Here is a 23,997-nt window from a genome sequence, read left to right as displayed (position 1 = left end):
GTTCATTTATTTTCTGTAAAATCAGGCTTATACAGATTACGCAATTTTTACATAAGAACATGCGGTCAACACAACGTATGACTGCAACAAAGGTAGTAGAGTTCTGCCAATAAAATAACGATAAAAAAATAAAACATCAGGTATTGTAAGTGCAGAATGTTACAGAGAATATTTACTGGAATTATGAAAAAATCTTTCTCGTTAAGAAACGTTTCTTGACGATTCGTGTACAATGTAGTTAGGTCAGAGCAAATTATTTCCCATAATATTAGTTCAACCATTTATGTTGAAGTGTTGTTGTGCCCTACATTGACCTTTGCTAGAAGTTATCAAGTAGCTACGGGCTCTGGGGGGGGGGACCAATTATACCGTGCCCTAAGTATGGAATTTCATCTGTAAAAATAAATGTTCAAGTTGGATATTTAGTCTGTGTTACGGCCTGTTGTTTCAATCCCATTCTTTTGAATCATTTTACATATTTATTTAGCCTCAATTTCGTTTCTAATTTTAAATAGATACCATTCTTTTTAATTAAGAGATAAAACACAATTCGTTTCCGTAAAGTGATAAAATACTAATTTGCGTATATATATAAAAAAAAATGCTAAAATTATCCTTTTCGGTAACTAGTCTCAGAGAAATTCATTCCAAATATTATTAATTTGGTCATTCTGCCTTTTTATACCAGGCTGTTAGAGAATTCATCTGTGAGGTTTTCGCTAGCATTTCTGGCAATATTTTAAGGCGGGAGGAAATAATTTATCACTCATTTTCATTCTTCACTTTTAAAAAATTTTAATAAGTAAAATAATGATATTTATTATTAAAATAATAAATTAGTCTCATTAACTGATAATGAAAATCTATTTCAGATAAAAATGATAACCAGACCAATGGAAATGAGTCTGAAAGTGCAGCAAATGTAGTGCCTTGCCTCGAATTCTCGCAGCAAAATTTCATCGATCTTCTTTGGACAAGTGCCGCTGAATTTCCTGGTAAATATTTTTCACATCTTTGTAGTTTTCTGCAAAATTTTGTAAATAAATGTTGATCTCGAACTTTAAAAGCACTTCACTAATTGGCGTAACTAATTGACTTACTTTCTAGAACTGAAAAGTTTGTCAACTGTCCATAGAGTGAATTTTGCATAAGCACCTTATAATCAATAGTGCATTATTTAGCCAGATATCTCGATTCTGTTTCGTCTTTAGAAATGACTTATGCTGTGAATGATTTATTCAGTGAAATCTTTTTAATACGTCGTTCGTTAGAGCATCTCATTAATATTCCGATCGATGCATTGGTGCTCAGTTCAATGTTCAAGGACTTTCGTTATTAGGTTATTCTACAGTGAGTATCTCTACTAAAAACATCCAATATTTTGATCTTTTTCTTTTCTTTTATTACTTTTCCCACCGGCCTTACACAACTAAGTTTGACGAAGGCCGGACTCTGACATCAAAAATCTGAGTTTTGTATAGCTTATTTGGCATTCATTCAACAGCCGGTTAAAGGAAGGTAATCTCGTGGAATAAATGGATTTTACTACAGGAATGACGCAAAAAAAATCATTGTTTTTTTAAAATGTATTAAACACACATTTCAAAACATAAATTTCTTTTAAAGTGATTTAATTAGAAAACAACTTTAAGCAGAACAGTAATTAAAATTAATGAAATATTTTTTTATTAATTTTGCACCCTATTAAGAAAAAAAAGAGTACTTTAATAAAATTATTATGAAAATAAAACTTAGCATTTTAACTTCTATCATTGTAATGAATAGATTTTAAATATCCCAATGAGCAGACCAATGAAAGTAGAATTTTAACATTCAATGCTCTATAATAAAAATCATGAAAAGGGTAATTTATAAATTACCTCAAGAAGGAAATCTCCACCAAATATTTTATGATTATCATTTAAATCTTTCTCAATTATTAAATGTTTGAATTTTTAGAATTAAAGAAATCTTTTTTAAATTTATTAAAACTGTCTAGTTTTACAAGCGTAATAATACAACATGATTGTAAAACATTATTAAAAATTAAACATAAATAATTTTATAACATATTATAAAAATTCTGGAACTTATTTTATTTGCTAAGAATGAATATGGATAGAACTCATTTACTTGTTTCTTTTGAATGCAATGCCAATGTTCAGGTAATTTGATGAATTCGTGAATTCACAGGTTTTTAATCTCCGGATATTGTTACTGAGGTTGGAGAGGACCATAAAAAAATTCAAATAACTTTTAAATTTAAAAGTGCATTTTAAATAGAGAAAAGTGTATAATGAAAATCAATTGCATTTAACGATATTTTGTGACAAAGGAAAGAAAGATAGATGAAAATTGGCAACAACGAGCAATTATAATTTCATCTAACGTATTTGTATCAACAAATTCGTTTCGATTCAGAGCCCTGTTTGTAAGATGGGGTATCAAATCTTGAAGGAGTTCATTAGAAAGCAATTTTATGGGTCTTCCTTTATTTTTTTCATCACAGTTTTTAATTTCTTAATTGAAATGCTTTCATTTCTAAGCAGTTTCTCCAAGAATCGTTTTGAAAGCGTTGGGGAGATTTCGTTCATTTTCGTTACATCAGTAAATACAAACAGTAAATGCGGATTACGTGACTCCTCTAGTAAATTTTTTCCAACTCTTTCTTTTTTTCACTTCTTCGGAGCTTCAGAATCATTTCTCTTTAAGTGAATTCTTCATCCTATAAAAACAGACACACGAAGAGAATTCGAGGAATAGAAATAGCACAATGTAATGTTTTAACAGCAGACTGGACATTTGAGCCAAAGTATAATTGTGATGAAGCACCAACACTCCTTTCAATATTCTTGCCTTAAGGAAAAATTTGAATGCCAGCAATCAGGAATTACGGGCTTGCACTGTACCTTTTTAAATCGCATAACCTATTCTGAATATTTGAATCATATGATTGACTTTTCTTCTCTTGTTTTGCAGGTAACTAACTGCTTAATTCATTTACATTTGCAAAATATGTTTAAAAATTTCCAGAATTTTTTGAAAATAACTGCATTTTATTAAAAAAAAAAAGAAAAGAAAAAGAAAAGTAAATTTGTTTTATTTTGTTCCAAGTTTTGTCAGAAAATCGTTTCCAATGACATACGTAAGAAGTTCTGGCATTTGTGAAAATTCTGTAAATGTAAATGGATCTAGGATTAAGGACTGATTATCTTATAAAATGAGCCCTTGTAATCTTCGATATGAAAGTTTATTTTTACAATTTAATTACTAATTTTTAAGTAATAATAATAGATATAACAATTAATTCTCTTACTTACAAATAAATAAAGTATTTAAATAAAAATAAAATAAAACAGAAAACGATAATATATATGTCACGACCAAAGCCCGAATCGGCCAGTTCGCGTTTTGGCCAACTTTGCTGTAAACTTACCGGCCAATGTCAGATCTTTTCTTGATTTCGGGCTTTGGCTGGCCAATTCGCGAAGTGGCTTGGGACCATCGGTCAAAGTACGAAGACATCAATCAGGAGCAGATTGTTTTATACAATGTTAAAAATGAAGTATTTAAAGATGAGTACTTCTGTGTACTGTTTTTATTTTTAAGTACAATTGTTTCAGAAACGAGTTCAAATATAAGTGAGACCTCTGAGTTAAAAATAAGCTAGTAATATACAAACATATGATCTCTTATTATTCTGTTCTCATATTAAAGCCATAATAGAAATTATTCAGTAAACGCATATGCTGTAACAACGTGATAGCGTGGAGAATAGATTTTCGCCCTTCAAATGATGAATTATATCTTGAGCAAATGCGTAGCGTATCGTGTGGGAATATAAAGGCAAATTGAGTACTCAAATTGCCAACTACCTTTAATAGCGATCCTTAGTCTTTTTCTGCTCCACGTGCACGCCGTCACAACGGAAAAGACAAACGTGCCGCCTACCAGTCAGTTTACCATTATCACATCGGGTTTTGACCAAGGATTACCAGCCAATTCGTGAAATAGCCAGCCAAAGTAGAATATACAACAGAAATTGCAAGTACTTCGGACTTTGGCCAAACCTCTTAGCCAAAACGTGAATTGGCCAGCCAATTTTCGAAATGGCCGAACTTCGGCTTTGGCCGTAACATATATATATATATATATATGATGCTCAGGAAAGTTTTTTTAATAAATAACCTTTGCACGAACGTAAAATTCTGACGTCTTCTGAGGAAGTGTTAAGAAGGATTCTCCTCCAGCTCTCTTAACAAAAGGGGAGCATGACATTTTCTTGAGGATATAAATGGAATGGAGTGCTAAATTCTCAAGATCAAAAGAATTTGCAATAAAAGATTATTCTTTGCATTATTGCTTCAAATTAAATTTCAAAGTGGAATTGATTTTGCGTTAAATTTTCTCCTTTTGCTCTCTGTTTTCTTTTCGGAGCTTCATTCAGTTTCTTTACCTGCATATGTTGCATTTACTAAGGCAATTTCTTTGATTTCCATTCTCTTACTGATAGCCTTTTCTTTTCTTTTCTGCATTTTTTAAAAATTTCGTTATGTTTTAAAATATTGTATGTTTGAAAAGAGTTATTGCTGATAGACAGCTTATAAATCGAAGGTAAATTCCGATAAATCCATTTATGATGCTATAGACAGTTCAGCCATGAGCTTAGTTGCTATGTATTATAAAATATATTTACATATTTTAGTTTCCATTTCGAGTTGATATTAAGACTTCATTTCAAGTTCGAACTTTTTCTGCAGAGTAAAAAGAAAAAAGTATAAAAAGAATAATTATCATTTGTATTTTCATTTTGCTTTATATTATTATAGGCTTTTTTAATCTTTTTTTATTATGTTGTATGTATGAAGAAAATATATTCTTGATATTTGTCAGTTCACCTTATACTACTCATACGTCCCCACCTTCTACCCTAAAAAGACTGTTTCTATAATTCATGGAGTAAACAATTTTTTAAAAAATTTGTCTGGATTCTTTTGAATACTTTTTACTTTCATTAATTTACAATACTAACTTTTAAACAACATGAATCGAAAAGTTCTTGACAAAAACTTAAATCCAATAAAAAAATAGTTACATGGCTCACTTACTTCAGTTCACTTATATATTCATTTCAGTTGGATTAATTGAAACATATGCTTCTTTATTAATATAAAATATAAACATTCATTTTCAGAAATATTTTCAAGATCATGCGAATATACGTGTAAATTTTCAAGATTTTAGCTCTGTGATATGTTTATGAATATACTCTCTTTTACACAAATGGCACATTGAGTCATGATAATAAATTTGTGACATTTCGAAATAAGCATTCTCATTAGAAACGGAAAAATCCCTATGCTATTACAATAATACAAATCATAACAAAATTTCATTTTTTTTCATGAAATAAATGTTGCAAATATTAAACATAAGTTAACATTTTTAGGACATTATCAGTTTTACTTTTCCTAATAAAACATTCATATTGCAAAGTTATAAAAACTAAAATAATGTTAAAAACAAGCAAAGTTTTATGTTGAACTCCACAGTTAAATTTTGTTAGAGCTTCTATGTACCATGTGTCTATTTAAGCAAAAATCTTATATTTTCCATCAACGTCCTATAAAACTTCTCATCGTACTATTTTATAGAAATTCATTCAATATTTAAGGATGTCAATTTTAAATTTTTATATTTATTATACTTCACAAAAAATCATCAAACGATATATCACAAATATATCTTATTTCAATTTAATTGCAGGTTTAGTGATTTTCACATTCTTAGCGGAACAATGTGGTCGCAAAGTGCTGATTTCTGTATCCTGTTTTGTCAATGGCTTTCTCCTTCTCTTACTTTTAATTAGAACTCAGTAAGTAAAGGATTCTATTGCGCTTAGAAATTTTAAAAGTCAAGCATTTTCAGTGTCTGAAAGAAGGAATTGTTTAGAAATAATTTAAATAGCTCTTATTACATCTATTCTTATATTTATTTTGTTTCTAAATATGAGGTGTGTATTTTAAGGTGACCGACTATGTTCTGAGCAAAATTCTTTGAAATTTTTTTTATTATTCTTAAGATGAATTGTGAGTTATAAACACGAAAATGACGTAAAGGTGCTTTATATATATACTTTTTTAGAAGCAGGGGGATTTGTAATAACTGTTAATGATCTTTGACCAAAATTATTAACATTGTTGGTCAAATTGTAATGCCGTTATTATAATTTTCCTTGCACGCAGGTTACAGGCGATAATAATCTTTTAAATGATATAAGAATCTAAAAAAAAAAAAAAAAAAAAAAAAAAAATGAAATGCAAATCAATTAAGAGCATAAGTGTGCGTAAATAGGTATATTTTCTATTAATTTACAATTGAATTTTGATATAAACGCCTAAAAATGAAAAAGTATTTCACCAACTGAAAAACTTTTGCCTATTTCAAAGCCCATATAACTTGAAATCTATATTGTAAGTTTCAGGTAAATATTTCTAATAAGTTTTCAGTCACTATGTTAATGGAGGAAGAATTTTATGAAAAACAAAGTTTTGAGAAAACTGCAGCAATAGACTTACTTTAATTGAAAAAAAAATTGTTCCTAATGTCATTAAAAGTTTAAAATTCCCACAACGATATATCGGGCTTTCCTTTTTCTTATTTTGCAAGCATTTCTTATTTGGTTGGATAAATGGGTTTTTCGTTGAACATTTGCTTTTAGAAAAGAATGTCTTTTGGAATCATTCATTAGCTCATTTTCAATGAATGGCAATCTACTTAACTTGTAACTTCAAATTCTCCATTTAAACTGTTTGAAACTGCTAATACAATTTCATAATCTTAATTAAACAAAAGCAGACGTATAAACAGGGCCGCCGCGTAGGGGTGGCAAAATTGTTCACCGCACAAGGGCGCCTGGGCCACGGGGGCACCAAAATTTATAGTACTTATAGTTTTTATATTTAATGTTACTTAAATAAAAGTTGTTAATTATATACAATTTTGCATGTTTTATATTTTCTAAGCAATAAAATGAGATTTTATTTTTATTTTATATTTTAAATTAATTTAACTTTTATTTTCGTTTCTGCGGTTTGTTTTGGTTTGTGTAAAATAAAATGTGATTGCCGATAGGAACAATAAAAACACGTTCCGTGTAGAGTTCGCGCTACCACACGGAACGTGTTAAAAATATAAGAATTTGTAACAACAGGAATTGGGAATGTTTTGTATCGGCATACATCTGGGGGCAAGGCCGTACCATCCTTTTCTCGAAGCAGTTCAGGCCATTTTCGACCCCTTATAACTTCGTTTTGGATAAAACTAGAAGCCTGAATTTTCAGTAACCAAGCAGGCATTATATAAACACGATATATTTCAAATTTCATTAAATTTGAACCAGTAGTTTAAGAATTATAACTAGTCAAAATTTGTGAATTTTGTCACTGATTGACTGACCGATCATCAAAACTCTAAGGCACTTCTAGCAGATATAGAAGCTTCAAATTTAGAATACAATTAGCGTTTAGTGTATAAATCAAGAAAAAACTAAAATATGCATGTAATAATGGACGGATCGATAAATTTCTCGAAATTTCTAGCATTATCCATTTTGTCGGCAAATTCGTCGCCAAGTCACCAAATTGTTGCCAAGTTTGTCATCAAGCTCTGGGATCACTAGCTCGGCATCCGACAGCATCCAATACAGATTACTGTAAAACGGTCTTTCTTATGATGACACTTTTCGCGTTGGGAAGCAAAATTACAGGTTTGTAACAATATCTAATTTGAAATAATTCAATTTGAAGCTGTGGAAGCTGCAAACGCAATGGGTGACTTTCAGAGAATCAATCTGGTAGAAGAAGAGCAAACTCATCAAAGTGTGATCGCAAAACTTAATGCCGATCAAAAAAAGTCTTCGATATGATCACAAATAAAATGGACACAACTGATAATAACGCTAACGTTTTACGCTGTTTTGTGAGTGGAACTGGTGGAACTGGAAAGAGCTTTTTAATAAAAACTCTGAAAGTTTGGGTTAAGACATATTTAAACAAAAAAAGTGGCAGTTAGTACTCCAACAGGAATAGCTGCATTCAATGTGAATGGATTGACTAGACTATTGCAGCTGCCTGTAGAACACAAGCAAACACCGAAATACAAGCCACTTTCTGATGAAGTGCTCCAAGTTCTGAGATCAGATTTGAAAGAAGTAGTGTTGTTTATCATAGACGAATTGTCGATGATATCCAGTGTTACTTTAACATATATTCATTTACGCTTATCTGAAATATTCGACACAAACGATGATCAGAATGTGTGGTTTGGAAAGAAACATCTTGTAGTTTTCGGAAATCTCTTACATCTTCCGCCGGTAAGAGAAAAGTCCCCTTTTGAAAAACTATCAACTGCTGAAACTAACAAGTTGTTAGGTTCCCTCAGTATACCGAATCTGTGGATTGAACTGTTCATATACGATGAACTTACAATTAACATGCGATAGCTCAATGATTCTGACTTTGTTGAAATGCTAAATAGAATAAGATTAGGTGTGACTACACAAAAAAGACCGCGACTTATTCTCGACTAGATTAATAACTCTCAAATCCAATTAAAGTGAAAACAGATTAATTGAAATAATTGAACACCTCTCGAAACTTCCTGATGATACCGTTTGCTTATTACCTACAATATAACCGTTTGCTTATTACTACTTATAACCTACCTTATTCAGTCCCTACTTAAGGGTCCTTCTGTCTTAAGTTATTACGTAATTAGCTAACCTAACAACATCTTCTAGTGACCATATCAATATTAAAAATATTTTATAGTTTAATTAAATAGATTAACTTGGCAATCGCACTAAACAATCTAATTTAATGTAAAAATACATTGTGTACCAATAGAAAACTTAGATGTTGCGGTAGAAAATTCACCTGGTAATAACGTAATATCTCAAAACGAAGATTTTGACTTTGAATTAAACGATCCAGCTACCTGACCTGATACAATTTCTATAAAAATTAGAGGTTACTTAATTGAAAATGGCCCTCCCCGCTTGACAACCAAACATTTTCCGATAGATAATTCTAGCAGAAAGTTTTCAGAATCGTTCTATTATAGAACATTACCGAATGGATAAAAAGTATTTAGAAATTATTTAGTATATTCAAATTCCCGAAACGCAGTTTTTTGCTTCCCATGTAAACTATTCAGTGAGAAGCATGCACAGCTTATTAAGGATGGATGTAATGATTGGGCACATTTAACCCACATTTTGAAAACACCTGAAAGCAGTGCATCTCACCTTAAACATAATTCAAAATGCAGTGAACTCAAAATGTCTTTGCGTAATTTATGTACCATGGATACAGCTTCACAAAGACTTTATGATGCAAAAAAAAGTTTACTGGCAATCGGTTATTGAACGGCTTATTTATTTAATTCAATATTTAGCCTGGCAATGTCTTACATTTAGAGGTTCTTCGAAAGAATTGTAACATAGTGATAATGGAAATTTTTTGAAGGTTAAAACCATAGCAAAGTTTGATCCAATAATCGCTGAACATCTCCACAAAATTCAAACATCTCAAAAGAAGAACATTTCTCATTACTTAGGGGATCAAATTCAGAATGAAATTATAAGCATTATTTCAAAAGGAATTAAAAAACATTTATTACATATGATTAAATCGTCAAAATATTACTCACTAATTCTGGATACTATACCTGATGTCAGTCATACCGAACACTTGACTGTTGTAATTCGATTTGTTTATAAGAACGAGGAAACCAATAAAACCCAACTTGAAGAACATTTTTTTTAGGATTTCAATCTGTCGACGACACTACAGAGTCTGTTTGAACTCATAAACGGACATTTAAAGTCGTTAGAACTAAATTTATCAAATGTACAAAGCCAATCTTACGATAATGGTGCTAATATGAGAGGAAAGCACAAAGGATTGCAACAAAAAATTATTGAAAATAATTCGAAGGCACTCTATATCCCCTGCTCTGCCCATTCTCTTAATTTTGTTGTAAATGATGCAGCTAAAATTTCCTTCGAAACAGTTGATTTCTTCGGAATAGTACAGGAGTTTTATAACTACTTTTCTTCATCCGTTAAACGTTGGTCTATTTTGCAACAGTATGTTGAAAATCTAACTTTACAGCCACTCTCCAACACCAGATGGGAAAGTAGAATTCAAGCCTTCAGACCGTTGAAAAACGATTTGAAGGGAATTTTGAGACCGTTAATAAATATTCAAGAAGATCAAACAAGAGACATGGAATCAAGAACTCAAACAAAAAATTTGATTCAGAAGGTTTCCTCGTTTAAATTCATTTGTTCCATTAACATATGGCATATTTTAAATTTAGTAAATGTGGTAAATAAAATATTACAAAATTCTAAATGTGATTTACAAATCGTGTCTGATAATTTACAAAATCTTATATCAGAACTAAATAATCGTAGATCAGATTAAGCGTATGAGCATGCAATTGCCAATGCAAGTACCGTTGCTGATGATTTGGGGGTGGATACTGATTTCCCACAAAGTCAAAACAGGTTTAAAAAGAAACTATTTCAAGATGAACAAACCGACGAACCAATCAACAATCCAAGACAAAAATTTAAGGTCGAATTTTACAATATAATATTAGACACTGCTATTTCTTCAATCACTGAAAGACTCAGTCAATTAAAAGAACATTACAATTACTTCAATCTAATTTAAAAAACTGCAGTGCAATGAAATTTTAAAACATTGTCAAGAATTAGAACAAAAATTAACGGATACCAAAAATGTTAATAAAAAGGACATTGATGGATTAAATTTGTTCGAAGAAATAAAATCTTTGCGATGTTTTACTAAAAAGGATATGCCACCTACTGATGTTTTAAATGAAAACAATCTTACCGATGTTTATGAAAACAATCGTACCGATACATTTCCAAATATTGTAATAGCTTTACGGATTTCTTTAATCCTGCCAGCTTCGGTGGCTACTGGAGAACAAAGTTTTTCAAAACTTAAAATTATAAAAACTACATGCAATCTACCATGGAGCAGGAGAGATTACCGGACTTGTCAATTATATCCATAGACAGCGAAATTTTGGATAAATTAAATATAAAGGAATTGATACGTTTGTAATTGCTAAAGCTAGGAGAATCAATATTTAAATATATTTTCTAATTCTTATATTTTACTTTAAAAATGTTTTATCCTTGTCTTGTTTTTAAAATTTATGAAATAATAAAAAACAATAAGGCAAACGTGTTTTAATATTATAATTTTAAAGCTTCTCAGTTCGAAAGTCAAATTTTGAATACTATAAAAGAGTATTTCACATATAATTTGCAGCACTTTATAAGAGTGCAACAGAATCCCATAAAGGGGCGCCAAATTTCAATTTGAACAAGGGCGCCTAATACGCAAGCGGCAACCCGGCGTATAAATAATCCTAATTGCAATTATTGTAATTATACAAAATGCTGTAGGCATCCCATAATATTTCATTGAAATATTCATTTGTATTTTGTGTTTTCCTATGCAGATACTAAAACCGTAATTTTTTATTATATAACATTTTAAAAATAGGCCTTATCATATCTGTTATATTTTGTGAGGGTCTTGTCATCTGATCCTTGAATGACTTTGCTCCCTGATACTTGCGCTAACCACTAAATATCTTTCGGGCATTGACGATGTAACAATGAAGGAATATTGCAATAACAGCACCTTGCATATCTTGCAAGTTGTCTTTATTAATACTGATCATAATTCCGTAGCAATTATGCGATTTTTCGATGTAACGACGGATCAATTTTCTTTTCCAATCGAGCCTTTTTGTACTTTTTTTTCACCTTTTGAAGGAGAGCTTCACCCTTTTGTTATATATTATATCGAATGCATTTTCATTTTTTCACAAAATTCACACTATAAATATCATTTATCGTATTATATATAAAAAGTCATAGAAAATTGCAAAATATTACGATTTTAAGGCTATTTTCAGTTTTAGAATGCTACTTTCGGTTTTGATTCAGACAAAGCTTATTATAATCACTGTAACTTTTTTTCCGATTCATTTAAGAAGAAATAGAAAGCGATTTTGGGAGGAGGAAAGTGTGATCTACAATAAAAAGTACTTCGTCGAAGCATTAAAAAAAATCAGTATTTCGGTAACTGTATCAATACTTTAAAAAATCGATTTACTTTAATTGTAATCCACATTTACTTTAAATCGTTGTTCATAATTACCTTAAAAATGTACATAAAAAGCCCATATTTACTGTGATTTATAAAGCAAAGATGTAGTTAGGGTCATGGGTAGCATCTTTTATCGGGGAAGCGAGAGTAGGACACTAAAAATCCCGGTTCAAAAAAATTCATAACTTTCAACAGAATTAAACTGATTTTAAGATAACTTCCGTAATTAGAAGTTAAATTCTGAACTTCTTGTAAACATCAGAAATTAAAAATTTAACGAAAAAAAAATCCAGCTTAAAATATGAACATAAATTCAATTTCGGTAAAGTAATTAAAATAAAAGTATTCTTTTAAAATGTTCTGAATATCCTTCAATGAATTTCCAGTCTGTTGCAATAATTTAATCTTTCATTAAAATTTCTATAATAGCAATGGCGTCACAAAACATTTTTTCCCTAGAAAAGGTACAAAAAAAAAAAAAAAAAAAAAAAAAAAATTAAAATTTAAGAATCATTTTGCAACATTCAACTTGCTTTTTGCTCTGAGTGAGGGAAAAAAAAAAAAAAAAAAAAAACTTATGCATTTAAGTTCTGAATGCTGAATTCCTTCACTTTTAAGAACATTTTTATACAAAGTAGTATAATTATGAATTCGCTCATAAAATAGTTTGCTGTCATTGAATAGGATGCTTAAATTTTAAGACTTTGTAATATTAAAAATAAATACTAAATTGATCTCAGTTATTTTAAAATTAGATTTGTGAACTTTTACTTGCAGCAAAATTGTGATTCTTCTCGTACTGTTTGCAGCTAGAGGACTCATGCTTGCTGTTTTCCAATTAGTATACATAGTTACATTAGAAGTAAGTGCAACTTCTGTAGGGGTTATAATGTATAAAATAAAATTTCTCATTTATTGCTAAAGATAAAGTAATCTCGTCAGCTATATGTCTTAAAATTAATGACAGCTTCATATTTGTTGAAAAGTAATTCTACTTTTTACAGCTGTTTTTACTTCAGATACTCTAATATTAAGCGATAAATCAAGTTTTATTCAAATTTAGTTTAAGAATTAACGAACAAATTATTTAAACATTTAATGAACATTTTGTATATTTTCAATAAATCGCCATTAGTTTATATATCCTTTCCTTAATACAGTATATGTAATGAAATGACGACATTAAATTAATTTTGAAAATATATTTTATGCACAACTAATAACAAAGATGTACAGAATTTGATAATATTTTACTTTAAAAAAAACAAATTCTTCCATACGAATAAAAAAAAAATTAATTATGCTTGTTCTTTCTAGGTATACCCAACGACATTTCGCGCACTGGGCATGGGGTTTGGCAACTTTTTCAGCAAAATGGCAGGCTTTATTGTACCATATGTATCGCAAGTGAGTAATTGCATCAGTTTAAAAAAAAAAACAATTTTGCATTTTCACACAACTGCCTGATTTTAATAATTCTTTCAAAAAAAGATATGATAATTTTTGATGAAAAATGTCAACTTCGTACTAAATTCAAACCATATCTGTTTAGTGTTGATTTAAAATTTTTATATTTTTGATGTTCGTTTACAGTACAATCAACCTAAAACATTCGAAAAAAGAGTTTGTATTAAAAAATTATTTATATAAAATAAGAAAATCGTTCATCTGTATATTTTATAGGCAAGTGGTAATATTAAATCATCCAATAAATCCATGCTGATAAAATTCAACTGAAAAAAAATCTGGAATTACCATTATAAAGGTAGCAAGATCACGGTAATAACTTCTTAAAAATGAAACATAGAGAAGAGCATTAAAACATTAAATGTTTTCACTGCAAATGTTAATGGGTTTATTATTGTTACGAATAAATAACTATTCCATCTACGCGCAATAGCTCTTCTGATAAGGAAGACTGTTCTGATGGATGCTAAACAAATGTCGAGTCAATAAACCCCGACATTGTCAACAAATTTAGAGATAAAATTCAAGATTTCAGAGACTACATGAATCTTGACGATAATTCCATTATGATTCGAATTGTAGTGATCCTAATAGAAATTTCTGCGGCCGTTTTCGTAAAATATATTAAAAAAATGAGAGATTAAGTTGAGAGAGTTGTGACAATACAATTGAGCTAACCACAAAAATCACTCAGTAAATAGCAGACGATTCAAGAGACGTGAGTAGTTGAATGAATTCTCTCTCCTCTGCAAGTCCCCTCTGAGCGTTACTTGCTGCTTTTGTGCTGCTGTTTATTGCAAGAGCTATTCTCGCGTACGTTTCGACTGAATGTCTTGTTACTTATGCTTCTTTTAGAAAACATCATCATTTTCCTTCTGAGCCTTTTGGATTTTTTTCACCGAATGAACTGCGCTCGAACATTTAATAATTTTCTTTAAAAATATGAATGATAATTCATCAAAACATTCAAACCAATTACTACTTTCTTTCCCTTCTTGCAAGAATGGGAAATTTTAACAATTTCATGATTATAAGCGAGAAATAAAATACTTCTTCAAAAATAAAATCTTTAGTTTCTCTTGTGTTGCAATATATTTGCAATATATATTATATATTAAATTAAGGCTTCTAAACATTTCAGCTCAGAGCCCTATTTCAACCCAAACTATTCTCCCATGATTCACAATCTTACAAAATAGCCAGAAACATTTATTTAAATTAATGATAAAAATTTAATCTATGTTGTTTCTTTTGCACATTTAAATAAAACATTTTAAAAGAGAAAAAAAAATCTTCAAATTATATTTATTTAGAGATTTTTTTTAAAAAATGGAAGGAGGCACGGCTAAAATTTTTACAGTTATAATTTCCACTCCTCAATTTGGCAATAACTATTTCAATTAAATTATTTTCATGTATCTATAAAAGTAAAGTCCAATTTTAGGATGATTTTGTCCCTGAAAATGACTATTAACAATACTGCCTTTTAAATATAATGATTTTTTAATTGAATATAATCAAGTATTAAAAAAATGAACTACCAACTCATTTATTATATCAGTTCTCCTCATTATATTTCATTGCATTACATATAAAATTGCTGGAACATAATATATATCAAAGTCAAAATAGACTTTGAAATGCACTAATTAAATATGTAATATTTGCCAAATACCTTAGTAGGTTTTCTTGAATAGCAAAAATATTGAAATTAGCATCATATATTTTTAAAAAATGTGAAAAACAACAGATATTATTTACATAACAGAAATTAAATATAAATTGTTTCAGGTGTTAGTATTTGATCATCCTACAATAGCTATTGGACTAATGGCTGGTGCAATGTTCCTGGCAGCCATTGCTACAGCTTTCCTTCCATTCGAAACAAGAGGGGTTCAAATGAAAGTAAGAAGGAATCAATATTTATTGATCTTTTTTGAAAATTGAAAACGTTTTATAGATTTAATTATCTAAACTTTCACTGTAAATATTACTGAAGAATATTCAGCACTCAATTTGACAAAAAACTAATTAGATTATAATCTTGATGAACTCAAAGAAATTTTAAAAGTATGTATTTACAAATAGATTAGCACAATAAACTGAATTACCATTTTAAACAGATAAAATAACACGTACACAGATAATCTTAAAACATACACAAAAGAAACATGGAATTAATACCTTGTGCAATCTTTAAGTCATGCATTTTTTTCTCCTGGACTGATATAAAATACATTTGTGTAAAACAGGATAATTCAAATATAAGATAATCAAAAAATATATAATATAAATTATAATCATCACTTCAATGTTTACAAAGATATGCGACTTTTATTCATCACTGTAAAAAAATTAGTTGAATGCATTCTTATATCGCAATAATTAAATTAATCTTTAAAGGAGAAAAATACTGAATTGGGAAATAATTCTTGAATGGTTTCTTTATTGCATTTATTATTTTGTATGCTTGCAATTATAAAATACATATGCATACATCTGGAAAAGAATCTAATATTATACAATATAGTCAAATTTAATTTTTTAAAAACTAGTGAATTCTATGTATTTTTAGATAATTAAAATTAAAGATAAAGAACATAAAACTAAGAATGTTAATTAGAATAACTGGAAATGTTAAGAAAGTTGAAGGTATTCATGAGATTTTTGGTGTTTACGAAAAAATGCTTCAACGTGCTACTTGCTATAAATTTTTGTGACCTTTGACAAATGCCAAAAGAATTTTTTATACAAATTCATTGTTAATTTAAAAATATATTTAGAACATGCTCATAGTTACCACTCAAAACAAACCTATTCAGTTCCAAGTTTTTAAGGATATATATATATATATATATATATATATCAATACTTACTATTGTCTTTTTGCTTGTTTTTTCTTTTTTACATCTGCAGTAGTGATAAGAAAATTATAAACCATTTAAAATATCTCAACTAGGAATTAAAAATTATTAAATGCGGAATTATTCACAAATCAAGGAACTATTTTGTTGGAGGGAAGAGAGGGCCACTGACGCACAGTGAAGAATTAATCAAATAATTAAATTAAATTATGCATTAAAAACTTATTATATTATTCATAATACAGAAACATCTTATGATCTTAACAATTTTATCCTTTATGAAATGGAAAATTTTGAGTAATTAGATTCGAACTATTTTACTTATTTTAGGAAAGTGCTAAAGAGAAAACGAATTGCAGAATAGATTTACCACAAGAAAAATGAAATGGAATGCCTAAGGTGACAGAAAAACTACTACATTTGAAACCTGCAAAGATTCATGTTGCTGCTCAGAAAATTGTATTATCCCATAAAATACCATCAAAAACAGTTGAATAATGGCTTAGAAACTAATTCACATGCCATGGATTAATAACTAAGCAACTTAATTAAGTTATTAAGTTATAGTTCATTTTATGAATTATATGGAAAAATATCAGTTTTTCTTACAAACAAGGAAAAAAAACGTCTATAAAAAATAAAATGTCCATAAAAACTTTAAATAGCATATAAAATAACCAATATCAGAACAGGTATTGGGCCTTATGAAGAATTTCTCCTTTTCTTTTTCTTGCACAATCCAAAATACAATAGAAATTTTTCATAAAACCACTAAAAGCAAAAAACTTATTTTAAAGACAATTCTTCGGCGAGCAACACTAACACTTAGTTTCTTGCATTTATTATATATATAAACAAATCTCCTAAGAAAAATTTAATGTTAAAACTTCAGACAGAAAATAACTTTCTTAATCAATAAAAAAGAAAGTAATTATTAACAGTCTACAATAAATAAAAATGTAATGATTCCCAAATTATTAAAAAAACACACATTAACTTTGGGAAATAACCAATATGTTATTACTGTACTAAGATATTCATTTATTTGCTAGTCTTATGAAATACATTATTTATTAATTAATTGTCTACTTAATTTTGATTTTGAAATTGATCTACTGGTTCTCAAGATTTCTCAATGCAAGATGCTCAATCTGAAAAAATCCAGATTTTTTAATTAAAAAAATTCTTAATAAAAACTGTTACAAATTTTGAAATGATTCCCAATGAGTATCCTATAACAATAAACCAAACCAAAAATAACTTTTCTGAAATAATCACTATCAATGAAGTAAATTCAATTAAGAGAAACACTTGAAAAAAAATTTCTAAGTCAGCAAAACATGATACTTCTAGGGACATCCATCATAAATTCATTTCATATCTCATCGTTCTTACTTCTGCCTTAAATCACAAAAGGGGAAAAAGAAAAAGAAATTAATCGTATTTCAACTTAATAAGTAAAAAACACTGTCTAATTATTTTTGTCTATCTACATACAGTCTTGTTTCATCTTCAAAATTTTAAATATAAAACACAGTGTCATTTTTTAAAATTATTTTAATGAGGCTGTTTTTGGTCTGCAATAAATTATAGTTAAGACATGAATACTTCATAAAATTTTGAGGTTCTTTTTCTACATATATATATATATAGATAGATAGACAGATATATACATACATACACAAAGAGAGAGAGAGACAGATTACACATCCGGAGTATATGATAATAATAAATAAAACAGATGGCATCATGTTTCATAGTGTAAGTAAATCTTTATTAAAAATTTCACATACAGAATCCCAGATAAAAAATGTTATTTTCTTCCAAAAAATCCAAAAATATGTTCAATTATTAATTGTCTATTAATAAATAACACTAGTGCTATACGTCCCTGTCCTATTTTAAACATTTTTTCCATTTCAATACTAACCAAATATACAAAACAAGCATAAAATTATAATTTTGTTTGCACACACAACATAACTTTTAAAAGAAACTCAATGTAAGAGTTTACCAGAAAAGAAAACAGAAAAAGAAAGGCTTGAATACAATAAAGATTGAATCAAGTCGTTGTATTCAGACCATATTATTCTTATTTATTATGATCAAAACTTATATAATAAAGTACTTGACTGTTTTTTTGTATCAAAACATTTTTTTTATCACATTTATTTGCTATGATTTAATAATATTTCAAGGTGATAATCTATACAGATTATTCTGGCTGCCTCAAATAAAAATACTCCTTTTTAAAATTCATACTAAGCATTATATATACATGCCACGTCTGACAGATATACTAACTAGCTGCTTCAACATTAAAAAGTTTATAGAAAAATACCTTTTCTTTTGCTTTGAAAAAAAAAAACAACAATTATTTGTAAAAATGGAATGCTCCTTACAAACAACCTTTAATCAAAATAATACCAATCATTTAAAAAAAATATATAGGCATATTTTCTAAAAATAAATGCCGACTTAAATGCTTAGTGTATAATCTTGATAATACTTGGAAATTCCATCAAAAGATATATCACAAGTTTGGCACAATGCAGCTACTATAATATATTTTAGTCTCTGTGTTACTCTTGGTCTCTTACTCCACACTCAAACTGGAAATTGGAATGATGATGGAATGGAATTTGTTGATCTAGCAGAAGGGCTTAAAAAAAAAAAAAAAAAGACATTTCAAACAACAAAGAATTACAAAATAATCTCTAGCAAATTTTAACTTTCTTTGAAAGTTCTATAATTGAGAGTGTACACCTCATATGAAACAGAATTAATATAAGTATTTTAAGTAACTCATTTTTTTTTTTTTAAATTTAGTGTAGTTAAATCATTAGATTTATACTTGAAAGAACAAAATTTTATGCAGATCACAAAAGTTCCTCTCAAAACATTAATACCTCACAACAGCATATTTGACAATGATGGACTGAATAAGCAAAAGAGTCACTATACATAATATTCTGTATTGAAATCAAGGCAAAAGTTTATAATTTTCCAACTCTAATTTCAAAGTCAAAACTCTGCCACTACATTTTTATAGTTTCAATCCAATGGAGAGAGATAAAACATAAATAAATAATGGAAAATAGGATAGTTACAAAGATACATAAAATTCATACAATTATAAAGAATAATAATTTTATAAATAATTTATCAAATTATGGATTAGTAAGTGGAAATTTTCACTCACATATGAAACCAATATCAAAATCATTGATTGATTGGCTTATTATATATAACTTGCATTATCACCGACGCAGAAAGATAAAGCATGCTAATTAGGAAAAAAAAAATTTGAAATTCATTTAATGCAAAAAAACTTTTCTCAGATTTGAACTATGGAAATTATGGATTAGTAAGTGCAAATTCATTCCACTTACTAATAAAAATTTCACTTCATTCACATATGAAACCAATAAGAAAATTATTGATTGATTGCCATATTATATATATATATATATATATATATATATATATATATATATATATATATATATATATATATATATATACAGGGTGTCTCAAAAACTTGATTGCAGCTTTTAGTCCTTAAATAATGGTCACAGACATATTCTGTAAATTACAAAGTTGTGTAAAAATGATGCAAAATGTTATGAAATGGATTAAAATTTTCAAGGGATAAAACTTTAAAAAATACAAAATTTAAATTTTTATATGGACTCTATACAAAAAAAAAAAAAAAAAAATTCCCAATGAGTAAAATGTGCTCCATTCTCTAATAAGGTCATGTATGAAATTTCAGAATTTCATCATGAAAGGTTGGTGAAGGGTCAAACACAAATTAAAATGCAAAAATGTTTAGAGCTTCAGTGCAGATGATGCAACGCAGGAATGCATCATAAGAAAATTAAATTTGCTTCATACCTTTAGTTTTAAATACAAATTTTAAAATCTATGCTTCTTGAAAAATACTTTAAAATTTTATATCGTGTATTACAGAATATAACTTAATAATAGCAGAGTTAATGAGCTTGTAAAAAGTATTATGTAATCTTTCATTAAAGTAATCTTTCCTTTAAGTTATTATTTCTACAAATTTTTAATACTTTTGAACCAATAAATAGCAAAATTATTATTTATTTATTCAGTTATTACTTTCTTTGCTAATTTGTGTACGACCCCTACAACACGAGCATCCGACGTGATTTTTCCTCTTTGAGAACTCATATCCAGGCACTGAAAAGTGGTTTGAGTCAGCATTTATGTAGTTTCATATCCTTGAGACTTTTTGTGATAAATTGCTGAAATTTTGTACATGGCCTTATTAAAGGATGGCAATGGCAATGGCAATGTGGTAATGTTCGGAGTTTTATGTAACAAAGTAAAGAGCACCTGCACATCATAATTTGGAATAGATACTTTAACTTGTAAGTGTATTGAAAGTTAAAATTAATTGAAACTAGTTTAGACGAGCGCAATAAAGCTGTAACGTCATGCAATTTGCTAAATAATTTTTTCTGATACAATTAATTAAAAATAATATTTAGATTATTTATGCTGTAAATATAGAAAAATTTAATGGAATTACGTTGCATGTGTCTCTGTAACTATAAGAACTGTTCAAACTATTTTGATAGTTAGTTATGAAAAATTTCCAGAAATTTCACACGTGTAGCTCATCGTAGCTATCTAAGGCCGAAACAAGTACAGTTTTGAAAAATTTATCCACCAGATTGGTAACAAAGTTAATTAGTTCTCAGTTTATTAACTGAGGAATAATTGATGTAAACATTATCAATCGCAGCTCTCCGTCTCTTCCTCGAGCTGGATACAGCAGGATCGTATGCAAGTAATTGAAGTAACTTGTCACGAATCTGAGGTAGTTTGTCGAAGAGATTAATTGATGTTCTTCTGATAAATTTTGAAACAGGTTCAATTTTGAGGATGTCATGTAATATCTTCCTTCTGATGTACCAGAGAGCGTTTACAAATCTTCATCTGGTGCCGATTTTAAAAGTATTTACCATATTTCTGCATGAGAGGCACCAACGACATTTGAACTCGTGATCTCCTGTTTACTAGACAGGCGCTTTAACCAACTAAGCCATGGCGTCTCATTAGAGGATGGGGCACATTTTATTCATTGGGATTTATTTTTATTTTTTTTTGTACGGAGTCCATATAAAAATTTAAATTTTGTATTTTTTAAAGTTTAATCCCCTGAAAATTTTAATCATTTTCATAAAATTTTGCACTTTTTTTTTTTGCACAACTTTGCAATTTACAGTATATGCCTACGATCAATATTTAAGGAATAAAAGCCACGGTCAAGGTTTTTGAGACACCCTCTGTATATATATATATATATATATATATATATATATATATATATATATAACGCATTATCATTGACACAGAAACATAAGGTATACCAGTTAGGAAAAAAATTTTAAATTTTTTAAATGCAGAGAAATTTTTCTCATATTTGAACTATCACATAAGAGACATTTTATTTTATTAAAATGTTACATTTACAAGGAAATGCCATTCCAAATAAAATTGAATTTAAAATAAACCATGAAATTTTTTACATCTTTTAGAAGGAAAAAGAATAGAAAAAAGAGGAGAGGGGAGACAAAATCTGTGTCATATCTAGCTTGATAAAAACCTGAAGCACAACATTTTAATTTTAAAACACCATAAAAAGTTAATATGGTAAAAAATTTGGATTTCAAAAGTGCATAACATCTTAAAAATAAAATTAAATAACAGATTGCATCAACTTTTTGTAGATAAAACATTAAAAATAAATTGGATATTAATAAAAATTAACAAAAAACACAGTTTTACAGAAAAATTTTCTTTTCAATCTCGAATGAAATTTATTCTATGAAAACAGAGTAGTGATATGGTCTCAGTAAGAGGAATTTCCTATTTTACACAACCTTTGAGCTTATTTTTTTAAGAGATCTGTTTTTTAGAAATAAACATATTTTGCTAGAAATTAAAGATTAAAAACTGCAAATACAAAGTGGAAGCCTTTTATCTCTTAAGGTAAAAACACTATTTTTAATGTTAACCTTGTAAAAAATTTTAAATGGCCAAATAAGAGGGGGGGAAAAATATGAAAAAGAAGAAACATCAGTAGCAAGAATAGCAATTCCTAAACAGTATTTTAAATCTACTTTCTATTTTTACCTACAATCTTTAATACCTACAATTAAAAAAAAATATATGAATGAAAATTAAAAATTAGAATAATTGTCTAAATGAGAAGAAATACTAATTACTTTTCTTTGAAAAGCCAATACATTTAGTATATAATTCTTAACTATTAATTATTTTCAGTTTTCAGAAACTAAAATAATAACAATGTTTCATAAATAAATAATAAATTAACATTTTAAAAAATAACTTGCATACCAACTTCTAAAAAAAAAAGTTTATTCACAATTTAAAAAAAAAAATAAAAGTAAAAAAATAGAAGTTGCATGAAAAGAATTATATTGCAACAGACCTTGGAAGAGGGGAGCGCAGGGTTGGAGTTCTAGGAGTAGGTGTCGATCGTGGAGTCGAACGTTTTCGTGACTTTAGAGTAGAATACTGTAAAAAAAAAAGAAAAAAAAAGGATAATTTTTTTAAAAAAAAGAAGAGAGAAAAAAAGGCCTACAGTTATATCATTATCTGAAAAATAACATCGATTTTCACCAGCAGTGAAACATATTCATACATATTAACTATCTTTTTCTTAACTTTTATTAAAAAACATTAACTTAAGACATTTTTTTAAATTGATAATATGTTTCTATCCTCTGAATTCTACTCACCATTTCTTTTATCACCAGTTTATTTAAATGTTATTTTAAAATATTTCTATTTAGCAGGGAGATTTTCATAATCAAATAATTATGCATCTTCTCTCATAAAATTTAAAACTTCTTTCAAATGAAGGAATTTAGTCAAAGAATATATAAATCTAGATTATTCTTTATGCTTTTTAGAGTAAAAGGTTTGCATATTTTTTTCATCTCACCAACAGTTCCTAATTTCACTAATATAATCTAGATTTAAAATTAATTTTCTTTAGCTCTCAAAGGAACTTCTTTCACTTTCTATTATTGGAGATTTTTTTTTTATTTCTTGAACCCTGTTAAAATAAAAAATTATCACAAATAGTTTCTCACAATTCTCAAATAAAGTAATACCATTCTCACTTGATACCGGAGTTACCTGTAGTGGAAATAGTTTTACAGTTTCATACTTTTAAACAAGATAAAAATTGATTAAAAGGGGGAAAATATATACACTTAAAATGTGACACATTAAATCTTTTATCAGAAAAGTAGTACTTCAAAAAAAAAAAAAAAAATGTAAGAAAAAAAATATTAAGACTTTTGATTTTCCAACAAGAAAAAAAGTCATACAAAAACATGCAAGATAAAGCATTTATGGCACCAATATTACAAATGAAA

At 28.2% G+C, this 23,997-nt stretch overlaps 2 protein-coding genes across 7 annotated transcripts in view; one reads left to right on the top strand and one right to left on the bottom strand.

The window, feature by feature from the left end:
• Nucleotides 1-17,264, top strand: part of LOC129968568 (synaptic vesicle 2-related protein-like) — a 35,962-nt gene extending 18,698 nt beyond the window's left edge. For both annotated transcript variants that reach the window (XM_056082586.1, XM_056082587.1), the window contains exons 10-15: nucleotides 873-995; nucleotides 5,767-5,875; nucleotides 12,999-13,083; nucleotides 13,539-13,628; nucleotides 15,480-15,593; nucleotides 16,883-17,264. In XM_056082586.1, the coding sequence (XP_055938561.1) occupies nucleotides 873-995; nucleotides 5,767-5,875; nucleotides 12,999-13,083; nucleotides 13,539-13,628; nucleotides 15,480-15,593; nucleotides 16,883-16,936 (575 nt within the window). In that variant the 3' untranslated portion in view covers nucleotides 16,937-17,264. The remainder of the gene's footprint in view (nucleotides 1-872; nucleotides 996-5,766; nucleotides 5,876-12,998; nucleotides 13,084-13,538; nucleotides 13,629-15,479; nucleotides 15,594-16,882) is intronic.
• Nucleotides 17,265-18,398: 1,134 nt separating this feature from the next.
• Nucleotides 18,399-23,997, bottom strand: part of LOC129968567 (uncharacterized) — a 51,921-nt gene continuing 46,322 nt past the window's right edge. For 4 of the 5 annotated variants that reach the window (XM_056082582.1, XM_056082584.1, XM_056082581.1 and 1 more), the window contains 2 exons: nucleotides 23,043-23,128; nucleotides 18,401-19,214 (listed from right to left, as the gene is read on the bottom strand). In XM_056082582.1, coding sequence (XP_055938557.1) covers nucleotides 19,160-19,214; nucleotides 23,043-23,128 — 141 coding nt within the window. In that variant the 3' untranslated portion in view covers nucleotides 18,401-19,159. Of the gene's footprint in view, nucleotides 19,215-23,042; nucleotides 23,129-23,997 lie in introns of all 5 variants that reach the window. The other variant, XM_056082580.1, reaches the window with a different exon arrangement.

The sequence above is a fragment of the Argiope bruennichi genome, chromosome 5 (assembly GCF_947563725.1).
Source record: "Argiope bruennichi chromosome 5, qqArgBrue1.1, whole genome shotgun sequence".
In the NCBI taxonomy this organism is placed as follows: domain Eukaryota; kingdom Metazoa; phylum Arthropoda; class Arachnida; order Araneae; family Araneidae; genus Argiope; species Argiope bruennichi.
Note: the sequence above shows the minus strand (reverse complement) of the source record. Positions and strands in the feature narration are given on the sequence as shown.